The sequence below is a fragment of the Bemisia tabaci genome, chromosome 10 (genome assembly GCF_918797505.1).
Source record: "Bemisia tabaci chromosome 10, PGI_BMITA_v3".
NCBI classification, from domain to species: Eukaryota; Metazoa; Arthropoda; class Insecta; order Hemiptera; family Aleyrodidae; genus Bemisia; species Bemisia tabaci.
In genome coordinates, this window is record NC_092802.1 from 34648971 (window position 1) to 34670301 (window position 21331).

Genomic DNA, 21331 nt, shown 5'->3' on the forward strand with positions numbered 1-21331 from the left:
TAAATCATGGCTTGAAATTTTGGCCCAAAATCTTAAAAATAGTAAAAACAAGTTTACCTACTGGAAAAAAAGTTCGGTTTATGAGCTGAACATTCGGTGTTGCATATCACCGCGACTATTCGGTTTGTCTTTGATCTTTATTCTTTGCTAGTGACATGAAATTTACTATGCCGACACATACATTGCCGATACATTGCCGACGATCTGAATCGCTGTGATCACAAGTCGGGACTTTCGTTTTTCTTACCCTTGCGTTTAAGTCTCCGTAAGTTTTCTTTGATTTTCTGGGGTGGTTTTTTTTTTTTTTTTTTTTTTTTTTTTTTTTTTTTTATCTCTCAGCATTTTTGCCATACATACGTGAGGCGCACGTACTCTTCCACCCTAGTAGCTAGGGACGATCAATTATTTATATCTCCCCATTTGAAGCAGTGGTAAAGAATCGATTATCATGGTGTTAGCTGCGAACTCCCTGATTTTTTTCATGGGTTTGAATGGCATATCAATCGATGCATCGCAAAGCACGCCATGGCGCTGTTTCACTCATTAATACCGAGTATTTCCTAAATTCGAGTTCGCCTGTCGTTCAGAATTCCTTGGGCGGACCTCTAGGTTTGCTTTTTCAAGGGCGGAAAACTCTCTTTAAAGTGATTATTCCGTAGCGCACCGACACGACGGATAGATAGAAGACGCTATTAGTGTTACGTCACAGAAAAGCGATATTATATCGACTTATTCTCATTGATGACATTGAAAGAGGTTATATCACTGTTATTGTTTTCATCCAAATCTGCGTAATGAAGAATTTCTATGGTGACGTCACCTCTAATAACTTCTATTGCTGAGCAGGAGCGCCATACCGGATATAGATAATAAGCACCAAGACAAAACAGCACCTGGACTGTGAAACTGCGAAAATGGATGTCTTGGTTTGCGAGGACGTAGACTTCCTACCGTAATTCATTTTTCAAGTCGAAAAAGTTCTTAATGTTTTTCTTAAAAATTTTCCTCATTTTTCCGTGTGAAGGATACAGATTATGTGAAAATTTTAGGGACTACTACCTATTCTGATGTGCCCAAGAAAAACGCCTCATGAGCCTTCGGGCATTGCCAAATTTTTTCAAAATAATGCGAATTTCCTGGAAAACTTTTGGATATTTTTCTCTCAATTCTTCGCAGAATTTCAATCGCAATTGAATTTACAGTACCTGAAAATTTAAAGGAAGAATATTCATAACACTCCTCAAAAATTAACATTCTATCGGAGGAAATCTGGCAACTCTCAAATTTTCGTACGGCGCTTTTCCTTAGTACGGCAGTGTTGGTTTCCTCTCTTTTCATACAAATGTTTTGGTTTTTCTTTTTTCTTTTTTTTTTTTTTTTAAAAAAAAAAAACTTTATCAAGTATTCACAACCTGGAAATGCAGTTATCAGAACCACATCCCGAAGTCCTAGAAATGCATTCAAAATAATGAACAATTGATGTATTACTCATGTTTTATACACTGGAAAAAAACACATTGGATCTAGAGTCCGGACTCTTGAAAACATTGACAAGAAAAAATACTCTTGATTCAATCGGATTTTTGCTAGAATCAAAACGAAATCCGCTTAAATTAAGAGGCATGGTTCTTGATTTAAGCTAGATTCTGATTGAATCAAGAGTACTTTTTCTTGTCGATGTTTTATAAGAGCCTGGACTCTAGATCCAATGTGTTTTTTTTCCAGTGTATTGCATGTGTATAATAAAATGGAAGTGGAAATTTTGAAATGCCGGTGTTTAGCAGTTCACCATTGAATTTGCTTTCTTTGGCTAGAAGCTAAAAATAGCATACTTATCCCTTAAGTTTGAAAATTTTCCTGAAGTCTTGAGCGCTACTCTCCCCTTTAGCACTGGAGAACGTCGGTGAGAAAAACATCCTCATCGCTCTGAATAAAGCATGATCTTTCCTCGATCAATACTGATTCTTCCGAGGCAGTCTCTAAAAGACTTTCGGGAAACTGGACAGAGTTCCTGATCATTATTCATAGCATCGTTGGTATTGAGGAAAAATGAAAAATAAAATAAAAATGCACCTGGACACCTGTATGACGATTACAATCCCAGCACAAAAATTTACTTCCAACTTATTAATAGTTAGAGTGTCGCTTTATATATAACGATACATACTTTTAGGTGCTTTCATGAATTGAGGGCAGTAGTGGGGCGTGAATGCTCGATTATCGATATTTCCCCGTTTGAAGCTGTGGTAAAGAATCGATTATTAACTAAGGTGTTCGTGGCGAACACCCTGTTTATCGATCCTTTTTCATAGGTTTAAATGGCAGATTAATCGATGTATCGCAAAGTGCGTCACACCCTCTGGACAAGGCGCAAAAGTGGGGTCTTTGCTATTTCCAGAAATGCGTGTTTAAAATTTCAAAATTACAAAGAGCCTCACGGCGGATAGAAAGTTCATCAAACTTACTTTTTGATGCTTAAAAATTGGATTTTAGAGGTGAATATCTTGCAGAATATATTTTGAGATTAGTTTTAGTTGAAATCATTAGTAAGTCAATTTTTTTAAAAACAGCACTTATCCGCTTTGTCCTCCGAGCCCCTCAACTACCATCCATTTTACCGCTGATGAAGGCAAATGGGCGTCAAATTTGCCAAGTTGTGCGATTGAACGCAGGTATTTTACGTGGATTTAAATGGAGAAAAGTGCTGATTTTTCACCTTTATCCGGTATCAAAGGTGGTCGTGCTTTAATCATTCATTGAATTATATTCCTTCATTCATTCTTATCCCACTTGTCGGAGAACTACGTGTAGGTGCACGAGTAGATAAATCGTCGCTCCTCTGACGTAAGGGCATATCTCAATTTCTACGTGAGCCCTGTTTCACATATAAATCTATGCTTTCTGAGGCTCATGCGAAAATCGAGATACGCCCTTACGTCAGAGGAGCGACGATATGGATGTATCTATTCTTAAAGGAGCTATATTTCACGCAAACCCTGTACACATGGCTCTTTTTAGCATAAATACATCCATATATTTCTCGACAATGTGGTGATATCCAGAGCCAGATGTAGATTCGAGCGGATTTGGTAGGGGGAAAATGGAAGCAGAGACTTTCTACTTTGTTGGTCAGACCTGATTTTTTTCCAGGCTCCTAGCATGATTGCGCGTAACCATTAAAAAGTCGGCTTTACAATATGTGGTGAAGTCAGGCAGAATGTGCCTAGAAGTGGAAATTACATTGCTCAGTGTAGCGAAAACCCCGATTTTGGCTCCAAGGTGTCGATTCTACGTTTTTAGTGCTTCTCTGGATGAAAAAGCTCGGTTTTATCTATCACCGCAACTATTCTGTACGTCAAAACGTACTTTCAGTTTGTGTAACCGTAAGTTCGGTTCATGTAACGAAACTTTTTTCATCAGTTCACTTTACCTCGCAAGTTTGGTCACACACGAACCGAAAGCTCGGTGTCGAGAAATTAAAAAGAATCAAAGTCAGAAAGTGTCCAGTGCATTCTATTGGGATGTGACTATAAACTCTGTCCAACTTTGGAGGGTCAGCAGGTGAAATTATGTAGGTAAGACTTCTTAAAATACTTTAAAAAAAAAGGACGATACTCATTCAAACTCAAAATTTGGTTGCATTTTTTCCATTTCTGAGGCAATTTCAGCATTAGTGCATTTTGATCTCTCGTTAGGTAGACATGAAGCTGCAAAATAACACGAAGCCTTGTATAATGACCCGTGGAGTTCGGTAGTCTGGTCCAAAATTCTCCACGAGTCCACTGGCTCTCACAATCGGAGAATAAGGCATGGTAGTGGATCTTTACTAGCAAGACACTAGTTTCTCGGTCCAGAAAACTCTGTGGAAGCTCAGAACCATGCGCGATTGATTCTACGCCTCAAAATACGCACGATTTTGTCATGAAAGAGTAAGTAAACTCAAGCAAAACAGATAATCTGAACCACGCATAATTGAGCGGTTGGGTGCAAAAAGGACATTTTTTGGTTGCGATGTTGCAGGGTCTTCGCTGGTAATTTGTATTTTTGAAAGGAAACTATTGGGTAAATTTCCTGAAATGTTTAGTATTCAGCATCACGGAAAAAAGAAATTGCCGATTTAACAATTATGTATTAAAAAAAAGTGGCAGACATATTTCAATGTAGATGTTACAATAAAAAATGCTAATTTAACCACACCTGTGTTGAATTAGCTTTCCACGATTGTGAAATGTACTTTTGAAACATGTCCGTCACTTTTTGTTAACAATTTAATTGTTGAATCAGCAATCCATTTTTTTCCGTGATAAAATCTTAAAGAACATTCAGTAAAAGTTGTAACGGATTCCATGCATTTGCTCATAAAAATCATAGTGGGTGAAACGTCAACGGAGATCCTGAGATATCGAAACAGAGAAATACCCTTTCTGCACCCAACGCTTCAATGAAGCCCCATTCAAACGGTTTTTCAATTTTTTTCAATTCAATTTTTTTTCGACCTTAATTATATAAAAAATTTTACCGTGCAATTCAAGTAGGAAAAATTTCCACTCAAAAGTCGGAAAAGTCGGATGAAAAATTGAACCGTGCGAATTTGGCTCTTTTCGATCATCGCTATCGGATTGTTGGAATTAGTAGACAAAGCGATGGACAAAGATGACAAAAAGGTAATGGAAATGGAGGGATCCTATTGGTAGAAATGGGTGATTGCAATGGACAAAGGAGGCACATAATCAGACGGCAACCCACGAGAGACCCTAAAGTTAGTCCATAATTTTCTTCCTTCGTCTATAGGAACCACCCATTTCAACTAATTGGGTCTCTCAATACTACTAATGTCTTCGTTTGCCATCGCTTTGTCTATTGATTGCAACAAACAGCGGACTGATTGTTGAAATTTATATACAAGGCTATAGTCAAAGAAGACATAGGGACTATGGAGCGATCCTGTATTGGTTGAAATGGATGGTTCTTATACACTAAGGGGGTTAATGATGGACTTACCATAGGGTCTCTCGTGGGTTGCCGTTAGTTAGTCCATTACCTACCTCCTATGTCCATTGCAACCACTCGCTTCCATTAGGATCCCTCCATATTCTTTTTGTCTTCTTTGTCTATAGACAAAAAGTTCGGTCATATGAACCAAATGTGTGGTGTTCGATTTTGTTCTGACGTATTGTTCGGTTCATGCGACTGCTCACTTGGTTCTGGGAACCGTACCCTTAATTCAAGCAACCTAGCTTTTTCGTAAATTCTCTTCGGTTTGAATGCTCGGTTGCACGAACCGAGAGTGCGGTCGCATGAACCGAACAGTGCGGCCGATATTGAACACCGTACATTTCGGTTCATTTGACCGAAGTTTTTTTCTCGGTGTATACACTGGAAAAAAAAACACATTGGATCTAGAGTCCAGACTCTCGAAAACATTGACAAGAAAAAATAATCTTGATTCAATCAGATTTTCGCTTAAATCAAAAGAAAATCCGCTCAAATTAAGAGGCTTGGTTCTTGATTTAAGCAAAAATCCGATTGAATCAAGAGTATTTTTTCTTGTCGATGTCTTTAAGAGTCTGGACTCTGGATCCAATGTGTTTTTTTTCCAGTGTAGCTTTGCCTATCAATTTCAACAATCAGCCCGCTGGTGATTTGGGTCGGAAAAATCGTCAGGCGAAGACTGGACTCACCGTGAACGACGACGGCATCATCAGTCTCGTATCGGGGCGTCTTCTGGAGAGCCTTGCGCTGCCCGGCGGACACACTTGAAACCCCGTCGACGGACACGGAAACGGACAAGACACTGAACAAGACACCGGACAAGACGCGGAACCCGGACACCCGCATGGTTACCCGATTGGCGGATCAGCACGCGAGCATCTTTCGGTCACTAGGGAGCACTGAGGACCACAGGTTTGCACTAGGATGGAGTATCACAGTGGGTTGCTATCACAATCTGGGCGGTTGCTTCGGTTTCCCGGGCGGAGATTTACATGGTCCGGTCGCGCGGCTCAGGGTGGCAGTGCGACTTGGCGAGCGCGGTACCTCGGGAGTACTGGAGGCCCGCGTGGTCGAGGGCCCCCCAACCCAGGGCTCGCCACTGCCCCGCGAATCCAAGCTGCGTTGCCATCTCCACCGCAGGACTTCCCACTTTATCTCGACCTGGAGGATCAAGCTAGAGACAACATCTTCACCCTCCGGCCGAAGTATCACAAGCGCCATGCGAAGTTTCAAAATTTCCGCTGCCATTTTATATTTTACAGAAAAATTTTTCAACGAAGCTGCCCGAAAATTTCACTGAATTTTCTTTGTGCTGCCGATGAAATTCGGTGAAATTTTCAAACAGATTCACTGGGAAAAAACACATTGGATCTAGAGTCCAGACTCTTAAAAACATCGACACGAAAAAGTACTCTTGATTCAATCAGAATCTAGCTTAAATTAAGAACCAAGCCTCTTAATTTAAGCGGAGTTCGTTTTGATTCAAGCAAAAATCCGATTAAATCAAGAGTATTTTTTCTTGATAATGTTTTCAAGAGTCTGATCTCTAGATCCAGTGTTTTTGTCCAGTGTTTAATCAACAATTTCTCTGAAAAAAATAAAATGGCGGCGGGAATTTTGAAACGTCGCATGGCGCTTGTGATAATTTGGCAGGAAGGCGACGACATGTTATAATATCGCAAGAACACAGCCCCCCCCCCTCCCCGCGGGCCGACCCTTAGCTGCTACGCGGCCCAACCCCTTGGGTCAAAAACATCGGCCCGAATGGAAGAAAATTAAAATTTCAAAAATCAAGATCTTCGGTGTTTTTTGGAGGGAGTCAGGGCCGGATATACTTACTTGCCGCCCATGGGCCGCCTGTATTTTGCCGCCTCCTTCTCATTCGTATTGAAACATCAATAAACCATGAAGTGAAAGTGCCAGCGGGGGAGGGGTGCAGAAAGACGCGTATACTCGTGTTGAACACATTTTTTGGGGATGCCCAGTCAACACTACTAGCAAAAGTTAAGTTTTGTAAACCTATCTCTGTGTGGACAAGGCTTTCCATTCATAAGAAATGAACGAAAAAATTATGAAAGAACAAACATGATTAATGATTTTAACTTCCGCCTCCGCGCCGACCGCACCGTGTTTGGCGCAATGCATGAAGTATTCACGCAGTCTTGTAGGCGCCATGCGTTTAACGCTGACCGCACTGTGTTTGGAGCAATGCGTGAAGTATTCATGCATTCTTGTAGGCGCTATCCGTTTCACGCTGACCGCAATGACCGCACTGTGTTTGATGCAATGCGTGAAGTATTCGTGCAGTCTTGTAGGCGCTGATATGTGTTACATGCCGATCGCTGCGCCGATGGCTTCTCCTTTTCATCTCAAGTCCTCGTCATCATTGCTCTCTGCGCCGCGCCGTTCCAGGCCAAATTGCGTGTTTGGTTTATCTCTTAACTCGACTAACTGAAGGTGCTGTCTCTTGTATCACTGAAAGACGACAAAATTAAAAATTACTACACTCTCAGGAAATGAGAGATTTTGTCGCCTTTTCTCGTTTGTAATTTATTTTTTTCCTAAATCCGATATTTTTTTATACCTACATTTAAAAAAATTGCAAAATTTGCCGCCCTCTAGATTTGCAGCCATGGTAGTTACGATAACTACCGCGGTGGAGGTCACAACTGGCCCGGTAGCTACATCAATGGTTGGTGATGAAACTGGCACATTTTTAACCAGCCGCTGGTTGTGTCGACTACCCTATTTTTTCCGTATCGTTTAAAAAAGTAAGTATGACAGGGAGTCTACGACGTCGCAAACCGAGTTATGTGATTGCCGACTTCCACCGTCGATATCCTATTATCACAAGTGTTAAAACTGAAAGCGCTACGGCTTTTTCACAAAACTACGAGGATACAACTATTCGTGCTTAAGGGATGTGCATGATGTATGCAAACGAAATTGCAGGCGCTATTGTTTCCTTAATAGCAATCTCTGGATGCTTTAAGTCTAAGGATGCGCGTTTTGCATGGACACGAAATTGCAGGCGCTATTGGTTCCTTAATCGCAACCCTGGTAAAAATTGGCAGTAGAATCTGTGTTCCAAAATACCATAGACCTGCGGCCGGCTGGAAGATTTCCAATAGCTTCTATAGCCGGCTACACAATTTCTTATAGCCTTTTATAGCTGATGGCGACTAAGCAACAGCCAGGCGATAAAGTGTATGCTAAACGTCACTAATTACGGATGCTAGGACTTAGTGAGTTTTTGGACTACCGCTCTCTTTTCGGGCCGTAGTATCTTGATTTATTTTGCGAGGGAAGCTCCGTACTTTTGAAGGATCCCTGCCATTCCTAATATGTTGGAGCGCCTTCAATTTCGTACGATACTGTGCAATACTTCTGGTGTGAAATAGTTGCTTCAAGCGCCGCGGCACGTTGCGGCGCAGCGCGGCGGGCGGGCAGCCAGCGCTGAACGCGCATATTGGCGCCGACAAACCTAACAGGGATACTTCACGCATTGCGCAGTGCGTGAAGTATCCCTGTTAGGTTTGTAGGCGCCAATGCGTCGCCGCTCCGCTTTGTGTTAGGCTCTAATATTTAATCTGGCGGAGACAGCGTTATTCAACTCATGATTTTGAAATGTTTGCACATCCTGTATGGATTATTCTTGTTTTAATTGATGAAGAAAAATATGTATTAAAGGAAAATACAACGTTTGTTTTGTAAATATTAAGGTGGTTCCGTATCAAACTTAATGATTTCCAAAGCACACGAATTTCTACACAATTCCTGATAGCCTTTCATAGCCGATGGCGAAAAAGCAACAGCCAGGAGATAAAGTGTAAAGCCCGGCGACAGGAACTATAGCCCGGCTGTTTAATTTTTTATCGCTTCGTGTAGCCCGGCCGTACGATTTTTTCCACTTTCTACAGCCAGCTTTATGATTTTCTATCGCCTTCTTCAGTCGGCTGTAAGAACTCCTATGGTATTTTGAAACGCAGCTCCTATCGCCAATTTTTACCAGGGAATGCCTGAATGCAGCTTTAGGCTGCACACTTCGGGGCAATAGGTAGGTCAAAATCATGGAATCGCGTTTTGATGGTTTAAGCTGAAAGATCAGCAACAATTAGATCTGTTCAAACACCATGTTTCCACGTCAAATATTAACGGAACTATCTCCGATCGAAATACACGATGTATGACATACTTCACTGTAAAAGTATACATGCCGTGGTTTCTTCCAACTTGGATAATTTAATTAGTGATACATGAATTTGCAATGTTTGCTCTTAAAAGATGGATGGAATCAAGATGAAAGGAACCATAGTATGCACCACTACGGCGTGTGATGTCATATACGCTGTGTTTTTTGACTTGTACGTTATCTCCATTAATATTAGACGTGTAAAACTTGGTGTTCCGACGGATGTCATTATTTTTCGCGAATCTAAAAACTAGAATAATCAAAATACGATTCTGTTATTAGCGCAGCTGTTCCATCAGGGGCCGCAAGAAAACCGTTTTAATGCTAAAAAGTTTCCTTTGGGCACAAAAATAATGCTCAACTTTTTCCCCCAGAATTTTCGATTCATGTGCTGAACCTGCCCCGCCTCTATCTTTGTTGCCAAAGCAACCTGCCGCAAAAATTCCATGTTTCTATTAGTTCGAGGCCCAATAAACACATGTAATTGGACCACATTTTGCAATAAGGAACCACTATTTCTGGCTCATTTTAGAAGCAATATAAATGCCCTTGGTTTCCATATGCAGACAGGGTCTTTTACAAAAGAGCCAGAGATAGTGGTTCTTTATTGCAAAATGTAATCCAATTGATCCAAAAGGAATTTGAAATACATTCAAAATAATTTCGAGGGACACGGGATAGGACACTCCCGGGAATACACGCGTATATAGGAGTTAAAATGGTTGCATGCGAAATGCCTGATAGACTTGCAAGTTAGCCATTGGAGGTTCTTAAAGATATTGAGTACTCACCTGCAATAAATGGATTACATTTTGCAATGAGGAACCACTATCTCTGGCTCTCCCATAAAATCACCAATCTCCATAGGAAAAGTAATGGCATGTATGTTGTTTCGAAAATGGGCCAGAAATGGTGGTTCCAAATTGAAAAATGTGATCCAAATAGTGGACGAAAAATTAGTACCTACAATACTGATCTAACATCTACCTACAACAAAATATGTCCGATTTTTACATTTATGTTCCATGCGTTCGACCAGGATGCCTATCACACGCCGACACAGCACTTGGCCCAATATTCATCGAAGAAAATGCAGTTGGGGTTATGAAATAATTTAACCTGCTTCTGCACATTTGAAAAGTGCTCTTTCACATGCAGTTGCCTTATAATTTTACGCTAAACCTAAGTATAAAGTCAAATGAAATGATTTCCGTGAAAAATATAAATTTCTTTGAATTAAAAAAATTCATTTTAATTGAGAAACGTCTTTCACTCAAAGAAAGTTTTCTATGAATCAAAGATGACAAGTGTCTTTCTCTTAATTAGAGAAAAAGTGTTTTATCATTTTTCTAGTGTGATTTTGATAAAGTTTCAGAGGATAATGGATCTTCTAAGAACACGTAAGACATTTTTGTCCTGCTCTGCTCCCCTGTGAAGCACTCTTCCCTCTTCCAAGTGCATCTGTACAAAGCCCCCCCCCCCCCCCCGCGGGTTCCCTTTTTAATAATTAAACGGCCCCGCGGAGAGCTTACGCGGTTTCGGAAAGGTTTCGGTTTTACACTATGGGCAAAATAGAGAAATTCACAGAAAACGTCAAAATATGCTACTTATAAAATGTAATGGAGGAATAAGAAACAAACATCATCGGAAACTCGCAACGTCGCGATCGAACTTTGTGAGGTTGATGTTCAAACCTCATGAAAGTTTGTTGGAAAAGTTTGGGAGAGATTGCAAGTTGGCTGTTGCGTTCAACTTAGAAACTCCTTCAAAAAATTGTATAGGCAACTTGTATGTTCTTTCCGTTGAAATTGCATACACATAAAATTACGGGCGTTTTTTCTGTTAAGGAAAACAGATAGGTACTTCGTTGAGACTTGAGAGCGTGAAATTGCTCATAAAATGATGGATTGAACAGCGTTTAGCGATAAGAAATCAGAGGCTCGGAATTTAGAGCAGGAGAAATTAGATTTGAAGTTTAATTCTTCCATTGAACTTAATGCAAGACCGAAATTCAGAGCAAATTTTTTGCATGCTAGATATTATTTGTGAATTTAAAATTATTAGCAGGAAACCATAAGCTTCCAGATGAGCTGAATTCTATATTGACTAAATTTTTTGAGATTATATCTTTTGATTCTTTTTTGCTGGATCTAACTATAGGACCTAGACAAGAGTTACATCAAACTTTCAAATTTCGATCAAAAATCAAATATTCAGATCAAAATTTCTTATAAAACACGGTGAGCCCAATGAAAGATTCACTGGAAAAAAAACACATTGGATCTAGAGTGCAGACTCTTAAAAACATCAACAAGAAAAAGTACTCTTGATTCAATCAGAATCTAGCTTAAATCAAGAACCAAGCCTCTTAATTTAAGCGGATTTCGTTTTGATTCAAGCAAAAATCCAATTGAATCAAGAGTATTTTTTCTTGTCAATGTTTTCAAGAGTCTGGACTCTAGATCCAATGTGTTTTTTTTCCAGTGTTCAAAATGTAACTCACAAACGAGAAATTAGCGTTTTTAGTGCTTGGCAGTTCGAACGCTCTGCCTGATAGTAAGAACATGTGAGTCTATTTGAACAAAATCAGGCATTAATTAATTGCAGTGTGTGTTACAATGGAGCCTATTTCTTTGAGTGCTGAATAGTTGCTGAACTGCTCTCTTTGCCATCACGGCAACACAGTTTGATCATTGGGCCACTTTGCAGTCCTCATCGGTGTTTGAATTTAACTTAAAATTAATGAGAACTTGAATTTCCAGCGACTGAAATAATAAAAAGAAGTTTTGTATCTTTTAAAAAAATTTATTAAAAATAAACTGGACCGGGATAAAGTATATACAGTTAAAAGGTAAGCCTTGCACTACAGACAAATTCAATGACACATGTGTTGTTAATTGTAGTTGAACAGTGATTGGTCAGCCTCAAATGGATATATCAGTAAATTTGACACCTTGAGATGGAAGAAAGTTCAAGAAATTGCTTCATAGGGTCAGAACCATAGTCCACCATTCCATCATCTGCAAAAATTCATCGTTTTCCAAAAGAAGGAAGGTAACTCCATTCCAAGGTTACAAAATTGATTTAAACAGTTCTTTTTTATCATAATATGACTGTGCAATTTCTTTACAAAATTTTACTGATTTCTGCGCTTATTAAGAAAAAAGATCAGTAAAAATTTTAGTTACCTAGAAATTTCAAACGGTTTCCGAGCAAATGGAAGAGGATATTTTTCAAGGGAGATGAAGTTACCTATGTTCGCTTGTCTGGAAAATCTACAAATGATCCAATTTTCTCTCTTTTTGACAGGATTCTATAAACATTCAATTTTCCGAGATAATTTTTTTGACATAGATTCATTTCAATACTTGTTTAAAATAATTTCAGCATGAACCAGAGTAAAGCAGAGATTAAGATCTTTAAAATTCAAAAGAAGGCATAGATTTTTAAATTACAAACTGAACCACTGAACAGGGTTCCCAATATTTCAATTGTATTGGTTGGAATCATCAGGTTCATCATAAATTAGCTATGATAAATGGAAAAAATTTTCTTTCACGTTGGAAAAACTCTTGTCGTCTTATTTGCCTTCGGTTTGAATGCTGCAGAATAAACGGACTTTAATCAGAGGAACATTTGAGTGATTGAATTCCATAACGCACAGAGAATAAATATTTTTACAGTTGGATGCTTTCTCAAGGGTTACCTGTCGACAAAGAGAGGTGACCATGACGAAAAGAACAAACAATTAAATCGTCTGTGCAACAGAGCCACCTGATGTAAAAACAAAAGAATCAGAGTGAAACTGTGCTTCGATAATTGAAAACAATTACTAAAGCACAATTTTGTAAAATGTAAGGATAAAACATATTTAAGATTATTGGACATAATTTTTACCTATTTACAAAAAAAGGGGGAAAAAGCACTTTCATGCGACATTGATTCGCGAGTTTCTTGTATTGCAAATTCGCAAGTTAAAATTTGTTTACCCCTTCCCACAAAAATATTTTTAAATGATTTTTTCAGAATTTCATTCTTGAGTTAGAAAAAAGAGAGAAAATGACTGATTTTATCATACAAAGGTGAGAGGAAGCTTGGGAGTAGAATTTTCTTTCATATGATCTAAACTATTTTTTTAGCGTTCTGTAAGTTTTCAATGATCGATAATATTAAAAGAAAACATACTTGTAGCAAATTTTGCAATTTCGAGCCTTGTATTGTTCCTCGTCAATTTATTTAGAACTAAGTAAACTCAATATGCGCTGCATTCAAAAGACTTTTCACTCGCATTGCATTGATCTCGGCGAAAACTAATTCATATGCGTTCCCAAAATTTTTACAAAAATATTTTTTAAGTCTTATGAAATGCAATCTGTCAATTTTTTTACTGCAAAAATGACAAAAATTTTTTTTAAAACTGTTTTTATAGATACTCTAACTTAAAGTAGCTTGAGTTTCTGTTCATTAATTTCCCACATAGAAGTAAAATGGTCAGTGACATGAAAGCGCATGGAAAAGGATTTGAAATTCAAAATTAAGTAATTCAAAGATTCTAAAAACCATACAAAAAAATTAAGAATAGATCAACTGGAAATATATTCAAATAACATATACAAATATTTACAACCTTAAGCAATATTCACATGATTGATGGAATAACCTTTATGCAAACACATATTTTATTCCATAAAGAGTAGACTAAATGAATTTGAATAATTATATACTACAGGTCTTCCAAGTTTGTCTGCTAGGGATGATCATATTTTAAATATTACAGTTAAAAAATAATTTTCTATTTTACAAGGTTTAGTTTTTAAAAAAAGAGGCTTTAAAGTGACGTGACGTTCAAGTACACCGCAAAATCTTTTAATGATATTCAACCGCACTGGTTTACTTTTTCCATCTAGAGTCAGTCCAAAATTTCATATCCAAGCAACAATGAGAAATTCAACGGGTGTTGAACCAACCTGTTGAAGCAGCTTGACTTTGACCCCTCCTAAACTTCCAAATGTAAAGTCACAGCAGTTTAAAACTTTCCAATTTTTAACTTTCTCATGAGAAACACTGCAATGTTTCAGTTTAGCAAAAAAAGGACCTTCCCAAATAACCAACATTCTCTACTTTATGCCTGTCATGCTACATTAAAATTATGATCTAGTGCTTAAAATTATAAAAATTGAACTAAATAAACATAAAACAATTCTTATCTAAGAATGAGCAGGTTTTATTTTATCCATAAAATTTTCATATTTTAAACTTTTTTCGGCAAAAATGTTTGGCAAGCACACGAAACAGTCACTTCTACATGATAATGTCTCAAAATCTCATCTCCTATTTCAATATTTATGAAGGAAACAGACAAACATTTTTGCCAAATTTTCTTTGAAAATATCCTCCACATGAGCAAGAAAAATTGCAACAATTTGCAAGAAGGGATGTTGGTTGAGTTCCTTTCAAAAAATTAAAAAAGGCCATTAGATTTCAAAACACTGCAATGTAGATGTGATGGTTCTGCTTACTCAATCCGATGGTTTGTTGTAATTTTGATCGATACAGAGAAATGTCCTACGCGTTACTCGCTGCATTTGCATCTAAACAAAACTTCTAATATACAATCACACACTTTTCACTATGTTGTTTGTTCTCCCTTGTACAGAGTTCCTGTTAGACTGAGTAGATAAGTGCTGTGTATTAGCACTTAAGATTGAAGAGAAATACTTCTCTTTGATTGGACTAATTGGATTGATTCAAAAAGGATCAGTCGGACTGCATTTCATTTTACATAATTTCCACTTGGCTTGACATTGTCTACCTAAAAACTGAGTAACGGAATGCCTTGAAACTTTCTGTGAATTTTCCCTGGTGATAAAAAAATATAATCGCAAAATTTATAAGCAAACATTGCTTCGTTTTTTTTTTCACATAAAATAATCAAACACAAAGATGAAACAGGCTAATTTTGGTTTAAGCTTTGCTCATACATGGCATGGCTGCCAAAGAATCAAATCAATTATCAAGAGTACCCAAGGTATTTATAAGGGTATAAATTATTAACCTCAGAGGTCAATGAGGGTGCAAGTTTAAATAAATTTGCCTCTTAGCTTTCTCTAAAAGAATGAAAGTAGCTAACAAAATTAAAAGAGCATTAAGATAAACATAATTACTTTCAGCTTTTGAACAAGCCTTAATTTTTATTTCAAATTTGGAGCAAGGTTTCAGGATAAAATCATAATTTGCCCACACACAATCAAAAAACGGGTCTCCTACTTGCAGTGCGAGTTGAATTTTAACACTTCAAAAAACTTAAAAGTTTCTTGTATTGATGCTAGCTTGGTTTTCGAAATAACAATGGTCTTATTTAGTAAAAATAGATAGCCAGACTTATTGAGGAATCCTTATTCGTACAAGCAGGCAAAACTGATTTTATTTTTAAAGTTACTTCTTACGAAAGGGAAATGGGGGATAGCCACTAAATTCAAGTGATTTCCAATAATTAAGAGACTACATCAGTATTACAGAGAATGTAAGTAAATTCTTGACATGAGATTTCAGTAACAAATAAATACAATTTTTAAAAATTGAGTATCCCCCATTAATTTGAAAATAAAACAAGAAGAAAAAATCCAACATGAGTATGTTGGAAAAGCGTGCCGAATAACTGAAATGTTGGACAAATACCTCTTATTTTCACGTCTTTGCTTTTTGCATCAATTGGTACTTTTTGCTAAATTTGGGAGAAAATATTGATTCATGAACGTTGAATGTAAATTAATTTTAAAGATTCCGTCCAATTATCTTGATTTTAAGCTGATATGCGGCATTTGCGCACGACCGTGATTTGGGCGAACTGCCGTGCATCGAAATCGCGTTCAGTTAATCTCTTTGGATTTCGAACTGTAACTTCTCTCCTATTCGGCCGATTTTTACAAATGAGGTCTCTTTTTATTTGTACTTCAACGGAAAGTAAAGAAAAACTCGCTAAATAGACGGAAAACAATTTTTGAGAAAATTTGGTGGATCCTGGCATCACGGTGAATGGTTAATCGGTTAATCGCCTCGCCGTCTTTTATTGCCTTGCTCGAAACCGGACACCCAAAGCTATATCGCGAGATAACTGTAGTGGTTTAAGTGGATTTCGGCAGGGGCCATGATTAGTACATAGTATAATGAGTCACGAGGCTCATCACAGATTGCACTTACAGTGCAAGACGCTCATTGGCTATAGAGTTTTGGCGGGAAAGAAGGTTCTAGAGTTGAGTCCTCCGAGCGTAAGAAAGCTCCTATGAGGTTTCTGTCAAATTGAATAATACAGTTTTGACAGAAAAATGTTCTCAAGGGTTTCCAATTAGCAGTTCATTAGATTTTTTGGTAAAAGACCATCAGGGCTTGACAGTGTAATGGTTCAAAGACAAAGAAACGGGTGCGAGGAAAAAAGTATTTGGACGACCCGTTGAATAGCATTGGTTGATCTGTGTGCTGTACTATGGTACATCCGAGTGATTTCAAAAAGCGAGCCCTACTGGCACGCTTAAAACTTCTCTCTTCCAAGCATATAGAAAGAAAAAATGGATGGATTCAAAATTCATTTTTTCATATTTATGGACGTTTTTAAAAGAAAAAAATAATACAGCTATCATTCAAAAGAAAATAAGTACTTAACTTACGATTTGAAATTTTCATTCTTTTTTTCCTTTAAAATGAATTGAAACCAAAAATAAGACGGTTTAAAATTTACGGACAACGATAAATAGAATTTGTCAAAATGATTTGAAGTTCACTCTCAGCTAAACCTGCAATAGCTGGTAATAATCTAATTATAATGGCAATGTCAATGATGAAAAAAAAATATGAACAAGTCAAAGAGTTGACAAAATGCAAAAAAAAAAAATTAAAAAAAACTACCTAAAATGGTTTTTTTAGTCCACCAATCATTATTAAAATGAGCAAAATCAACACAAGATGCAGCAACTGCTGCTTTATTTAAAGAAGAATTAAAGGTATGCTTACTGAAACCAACATCTCTTCAGGTGAAAAATGAGAAGAAATAGGCATGAAAGGGTGCTAATAACTGAACTTTTGTGCTTTTCAACACTGTAGTATGGAGGTGAAAAAGATTGGGTAGATACTCATTTCATATTTCAAATGATGAGGCAGTCTCTCTGTCTGAATGTTTGAAAATAACGCATTTGTGCATTGAAACTATACAAATTCGTAGTTTACCACACAAAGAAACATATCTTAATTGGGCTGTTTGGTATTTTTTTTTTAAGGAAAGCCAATGCATGGATTTGCTTGAATTTTCAGTGATTTTTCCTAGCTTTTGTGAAAAAAGAAACACTGAAGTTGACAAAAAAAATTCCTGCACTGGTTCTCTCATGAAGTAAAAAAATTTCTGTAGAAACGCTGAAACAGCATAGATGAGATACGTTCCTTCGTTTATGAGACAACGATAATATATAGACTCAATAATGGACGGAAGGATGACAGATTTTGTAAAGGAGCAGCTCCAATCATAATAATTACCTTTAAATTTTACTAATTAAATGCAGACCTTTTATCAGCAAGCCAGGATCTTTCAAATTTTGCAAAATCCTTAAATGTGATATCACATTGCCTTTAAAAAAAGATTCTCATTGTTTTTCACCCATAAATATGTTCAAAGCATAGGTGCACTACACAGGGCTTGTTTCTGTTTTTGAGTAGCATATTTACTGAGTATAGTAGATGATAGGAGAAAACGATCCAAAAGATTACCTCAATTAAAGAAAAATATGAAAAGCTGATGGTAACTACCGATAAATTCATACGTCCACACACTAATTTGAGCGTAGTACCTATTCCGGTCATTAAAAGCCAATATTTAATACGATAAGTCAATGAGACAGATAAGGCTATCAATAAAAATAAATCTAATGGTAACAGAATATGCAAAATACAACAACTGCCAGATTTAAAAGAATCTTACCGACATTTACGGAAATCATACAAATTCGAGAAATCATCGCAAGAACTAAAAGCTTTGCTTAAAATGCTGGAAAAAGGTTTTTCATACTATGCTATACCACACCTGTCAACGATATCCACACCCTTCAAAAAATGAGACACGAAAGAGATGAATATAAAGAGTTAAAGAATTGGGATTGTATTCTACCAGAGAGCATGGTAAAAGTCAGGACTTCCATGACACAGGCATGGCACCATTAGGTACGACTGGATTAATTATTATAAGAATCTTATGGAGAATATGACCGACAAAATTCATAAAACCCTTGACCTACAATCCATAAATACCCTTGTAAAAAGGCTCATTATTTTTAAAGATCTCATATAAACTGATGGCTGATCTTATTGTTAGTGAAAGACACTGGTGGGATTCATGGTGCCATGAAAGAAATTTGTCTCTTATGAAGAGAACTGAGAATGAACTAAAAAATCAGGTCTACTCATAACCAGCATTTTTTAGCAATGTATAGAATTTTGTGATTGTAATACTAAGGAAAAACGCCGTGTGAGCCTTAAGAAGTAGTCAAATTTCTTGTGACAAAAAATATATTTACCGGAAAAATCCTGAGTATTTTTCTTCCAGTTTCTCAGACAATTTCGTTTGCAATTTAATCTAAAATATCTGAGAACTTCAAGGAAATATGTGCAAGACTTTCCTCAAAAATAAATAATTTGTTGGGGGAAATTTATTGATAAGTGAGTGCTCTTAAGACGTTTTTCTTTAGAACGGCAGAATGGGTTTTAGCAACCTATCCGAGTCTACAATCAAAACAATTTTTGAAAGCTAATTCACACGAACTTGGAAATTCCTCGGAGTTACTCTCCTTACAAACTTCAGAAACAATGAGCATGCCTAATTTTTAATTCACTCCAAAGCTGGTTTCTAATCACTGATTTAAATTGAAAATTATTCAACAATGTAGGCTGTCTTTATTTGACGATGTAAATATACACATTTTAACAGAATTGAAATGATCATACCTTTTTGCACTTCTCAAATGTTTTGTCTTGGCGAAAACTTAATACAATTGATGCTACCTGCTTGAATTTTAAAATCAATCTTGCTGTTCAGCTAACTCAAGAGATTGAGTCAACAAATGAGTAGTGAACAGCGTAAGTAATAGAGACTAATATTGATTCAGAATCAGCGTAAAGAACTGGCTTTGGAGGAATAAAAATTAAGGTAAACACTGAACAAAGGCTTATAAAAATAACTCTTTCAGCGAATGAAAAACAAAATGAAAACGGAATAACAGACACAATGAGGAATCGAATGTAAAAAATTTACAAAATACGTTGAGATAATAAAAAAATTAGCGACTATTCTTTGGCTAGGAGACATTGAGAATGGAAGAAGGATAGAAAAATAATAAATGACTAGGTTTCAAAATCAGTCCATCATGGTTGTTGAGTAGAATTTTCCTTTTATACATATTCGTTCGTTCCTGGACTTGTCAGAGGTTCCTGAGCCTGAAAAAAATGACAAAAAGAACATGTCACATCAGCTGAATGATACAAATGATTTATAATGATATCTAATTAAATTGTGTCCCATCATAATGAATAAGTATATTGCAAGTTAAAAGACAAAATATTCAAACTTTTCTCGCTGGAAAAAGAAAATATGCAATTTTTTTAAAATTAGAATTACTGGAATTTACAAATTCTCGCACAGAATGGAACTTTGCAAAATTACTGCGACAAAAAATGCAATGTAGAAAACTTAGAAGTTGCCTAAAATTAATGACCTTTTATTAATGCCTAATGGAAAGAAGTGACAAGTATGAAACGGATTGATTTGCAAGATTGAAGTTTACAAGAAAAATTTTTAGCGCAACACCTAAAAAAGGAGATAAAAAAAATTTCAAAACTCTAGGGGATTTTTCTTGCTTTGAGCATACAGATTAAGAAACATTTTTTGGTGTTTGAAATATTACGAACAGTTTGTTAAAGAAGACTCTCAATTATTTTAAATTCGAGGAGATGAAGGCTTTTTGGAACTATTGAGGTTTTAAGGCAAAGGAAGTTAGAATTGTGAGCTTATTAGTAGAAATAAAGAGAGTTTTTCAAGGGGTTCGGCCTTTGCTCTAAATTGAGAATGTTCGAATTAATGAGAGCTACTGCTACTTAAAACCACAGCAACATTTTTGAACCAAAAACTTTTGGGGAATCTTGCCTCAGGTAATATCATTACGATACTAATCAATTAGCACTAATCTCTTACAGTCCTGTACACTCACTTCAGAGGCTAAAAAATCAGTGCCGCAAGCAAGCATAAAAAATAATGAGCCTTCATTTTTTTCTTTGCAAATGTTTGGCTAGGATCAAAATAATCATGCAGAATAAATATTAATAATTTACGCAATTACTTCTTCTGCCAGAGAGGGATACACTCTAGCTGGTGGATACTGATTCTTCTCTAGAGAAAAGTGATCTTCCGTTGTCTTCCTGTAGACTGGATTATCAAAGTTCATACTAGTCATATTTCTCCTTATGTACTGCCGATAAAGAATGAAAGCAGCCTGGAAAAATCCACACGATTTGAAGTTAGTTTCGATATTTTTAATTCATCACTCCACTGGAAATTGAACCATGATGAACACTTTTTAACAGTCAATATATCAAATTTTATTATTGATTTCAACTTACAAACTTAGATAAATAGATAGATGGATAGATTTAACATGTGGGGGACAAAGTTCAAAATACGTAAACTCTAAAAAGTCTTTGTTTGAAGAGTTTATTGTGACCAACTTAGTTAACTTAGTTTTTATTACTGACAGCTGTGTTCTTTTATATGTATTATTATTTTTCCTTCAACACTCTCTAAACATTTGCGATTCTTTTTACCTATAAACACACTTTTGACATATTTTTTGGCATTTCTTCTTTTCATAAATGCCTCTGTACCTCCTATTTGGCAAAATTTGATAAAATGAGCATATTTTCGATAAAAGGCAATCTCAAAAGAGATTTTGAAGATACTTACAACTCCGGCAAAGAGCACCATTAGCAGTGATATAATCATAACAGATAACGCAAACATTCCTCCATCTGATTCTCGTTGAGCTATTTCCACATGATTTCTAGTCTCTGTGTGATTATCCACTGAAAAGGAGAGAATGTTGAACATTTTTTTTAAAA

General features: G+C 36.7%; 2 protein-coding genes across 2 annotated transcripts in view; both read right to left on the reverse strand.

The window, feature by feature from the left end:
• The window catches only part of l(2)k05911 (CLIP and Tryp_SPc domain-containing lethal (2) k05911), a 95027-nt gene extending 88961 nt beyond the window's left edge, over nt 1-6066 (reverse strand). Inside the window, exon 1 of the mRNA XM_072305081.1 lies at nt 5682-6066. Within this exon, the coding sequence (XP_072161182.1) occupies nt 5682-5838 (157 nt within the window). The 5' untranslated portion in view covers nt 5839-6066. The remainder of the gene's footprint in view (nt 1-5681) is intronic.
• Nucleotides 6067-11968: 5902 nt separating this feature from the next.
• Nucleotides 11969-21331, reverse strand: part of LpR1 (Lipophorin receptor 1) — a gene marked incomplete in the record, with an annotated part of 731049 nt that continues 721686 nt past the window's right edge. The window contains 3 exon segments of the mRNA XM_072305525.1: nt 11969-19657; nt 20557-20709; nt 21177-21295. Coding sequence (XP_072161626.1) covers nt 19613-19657; nt 20557-20709; nt 21177-21295 — 317 coding nt within the window.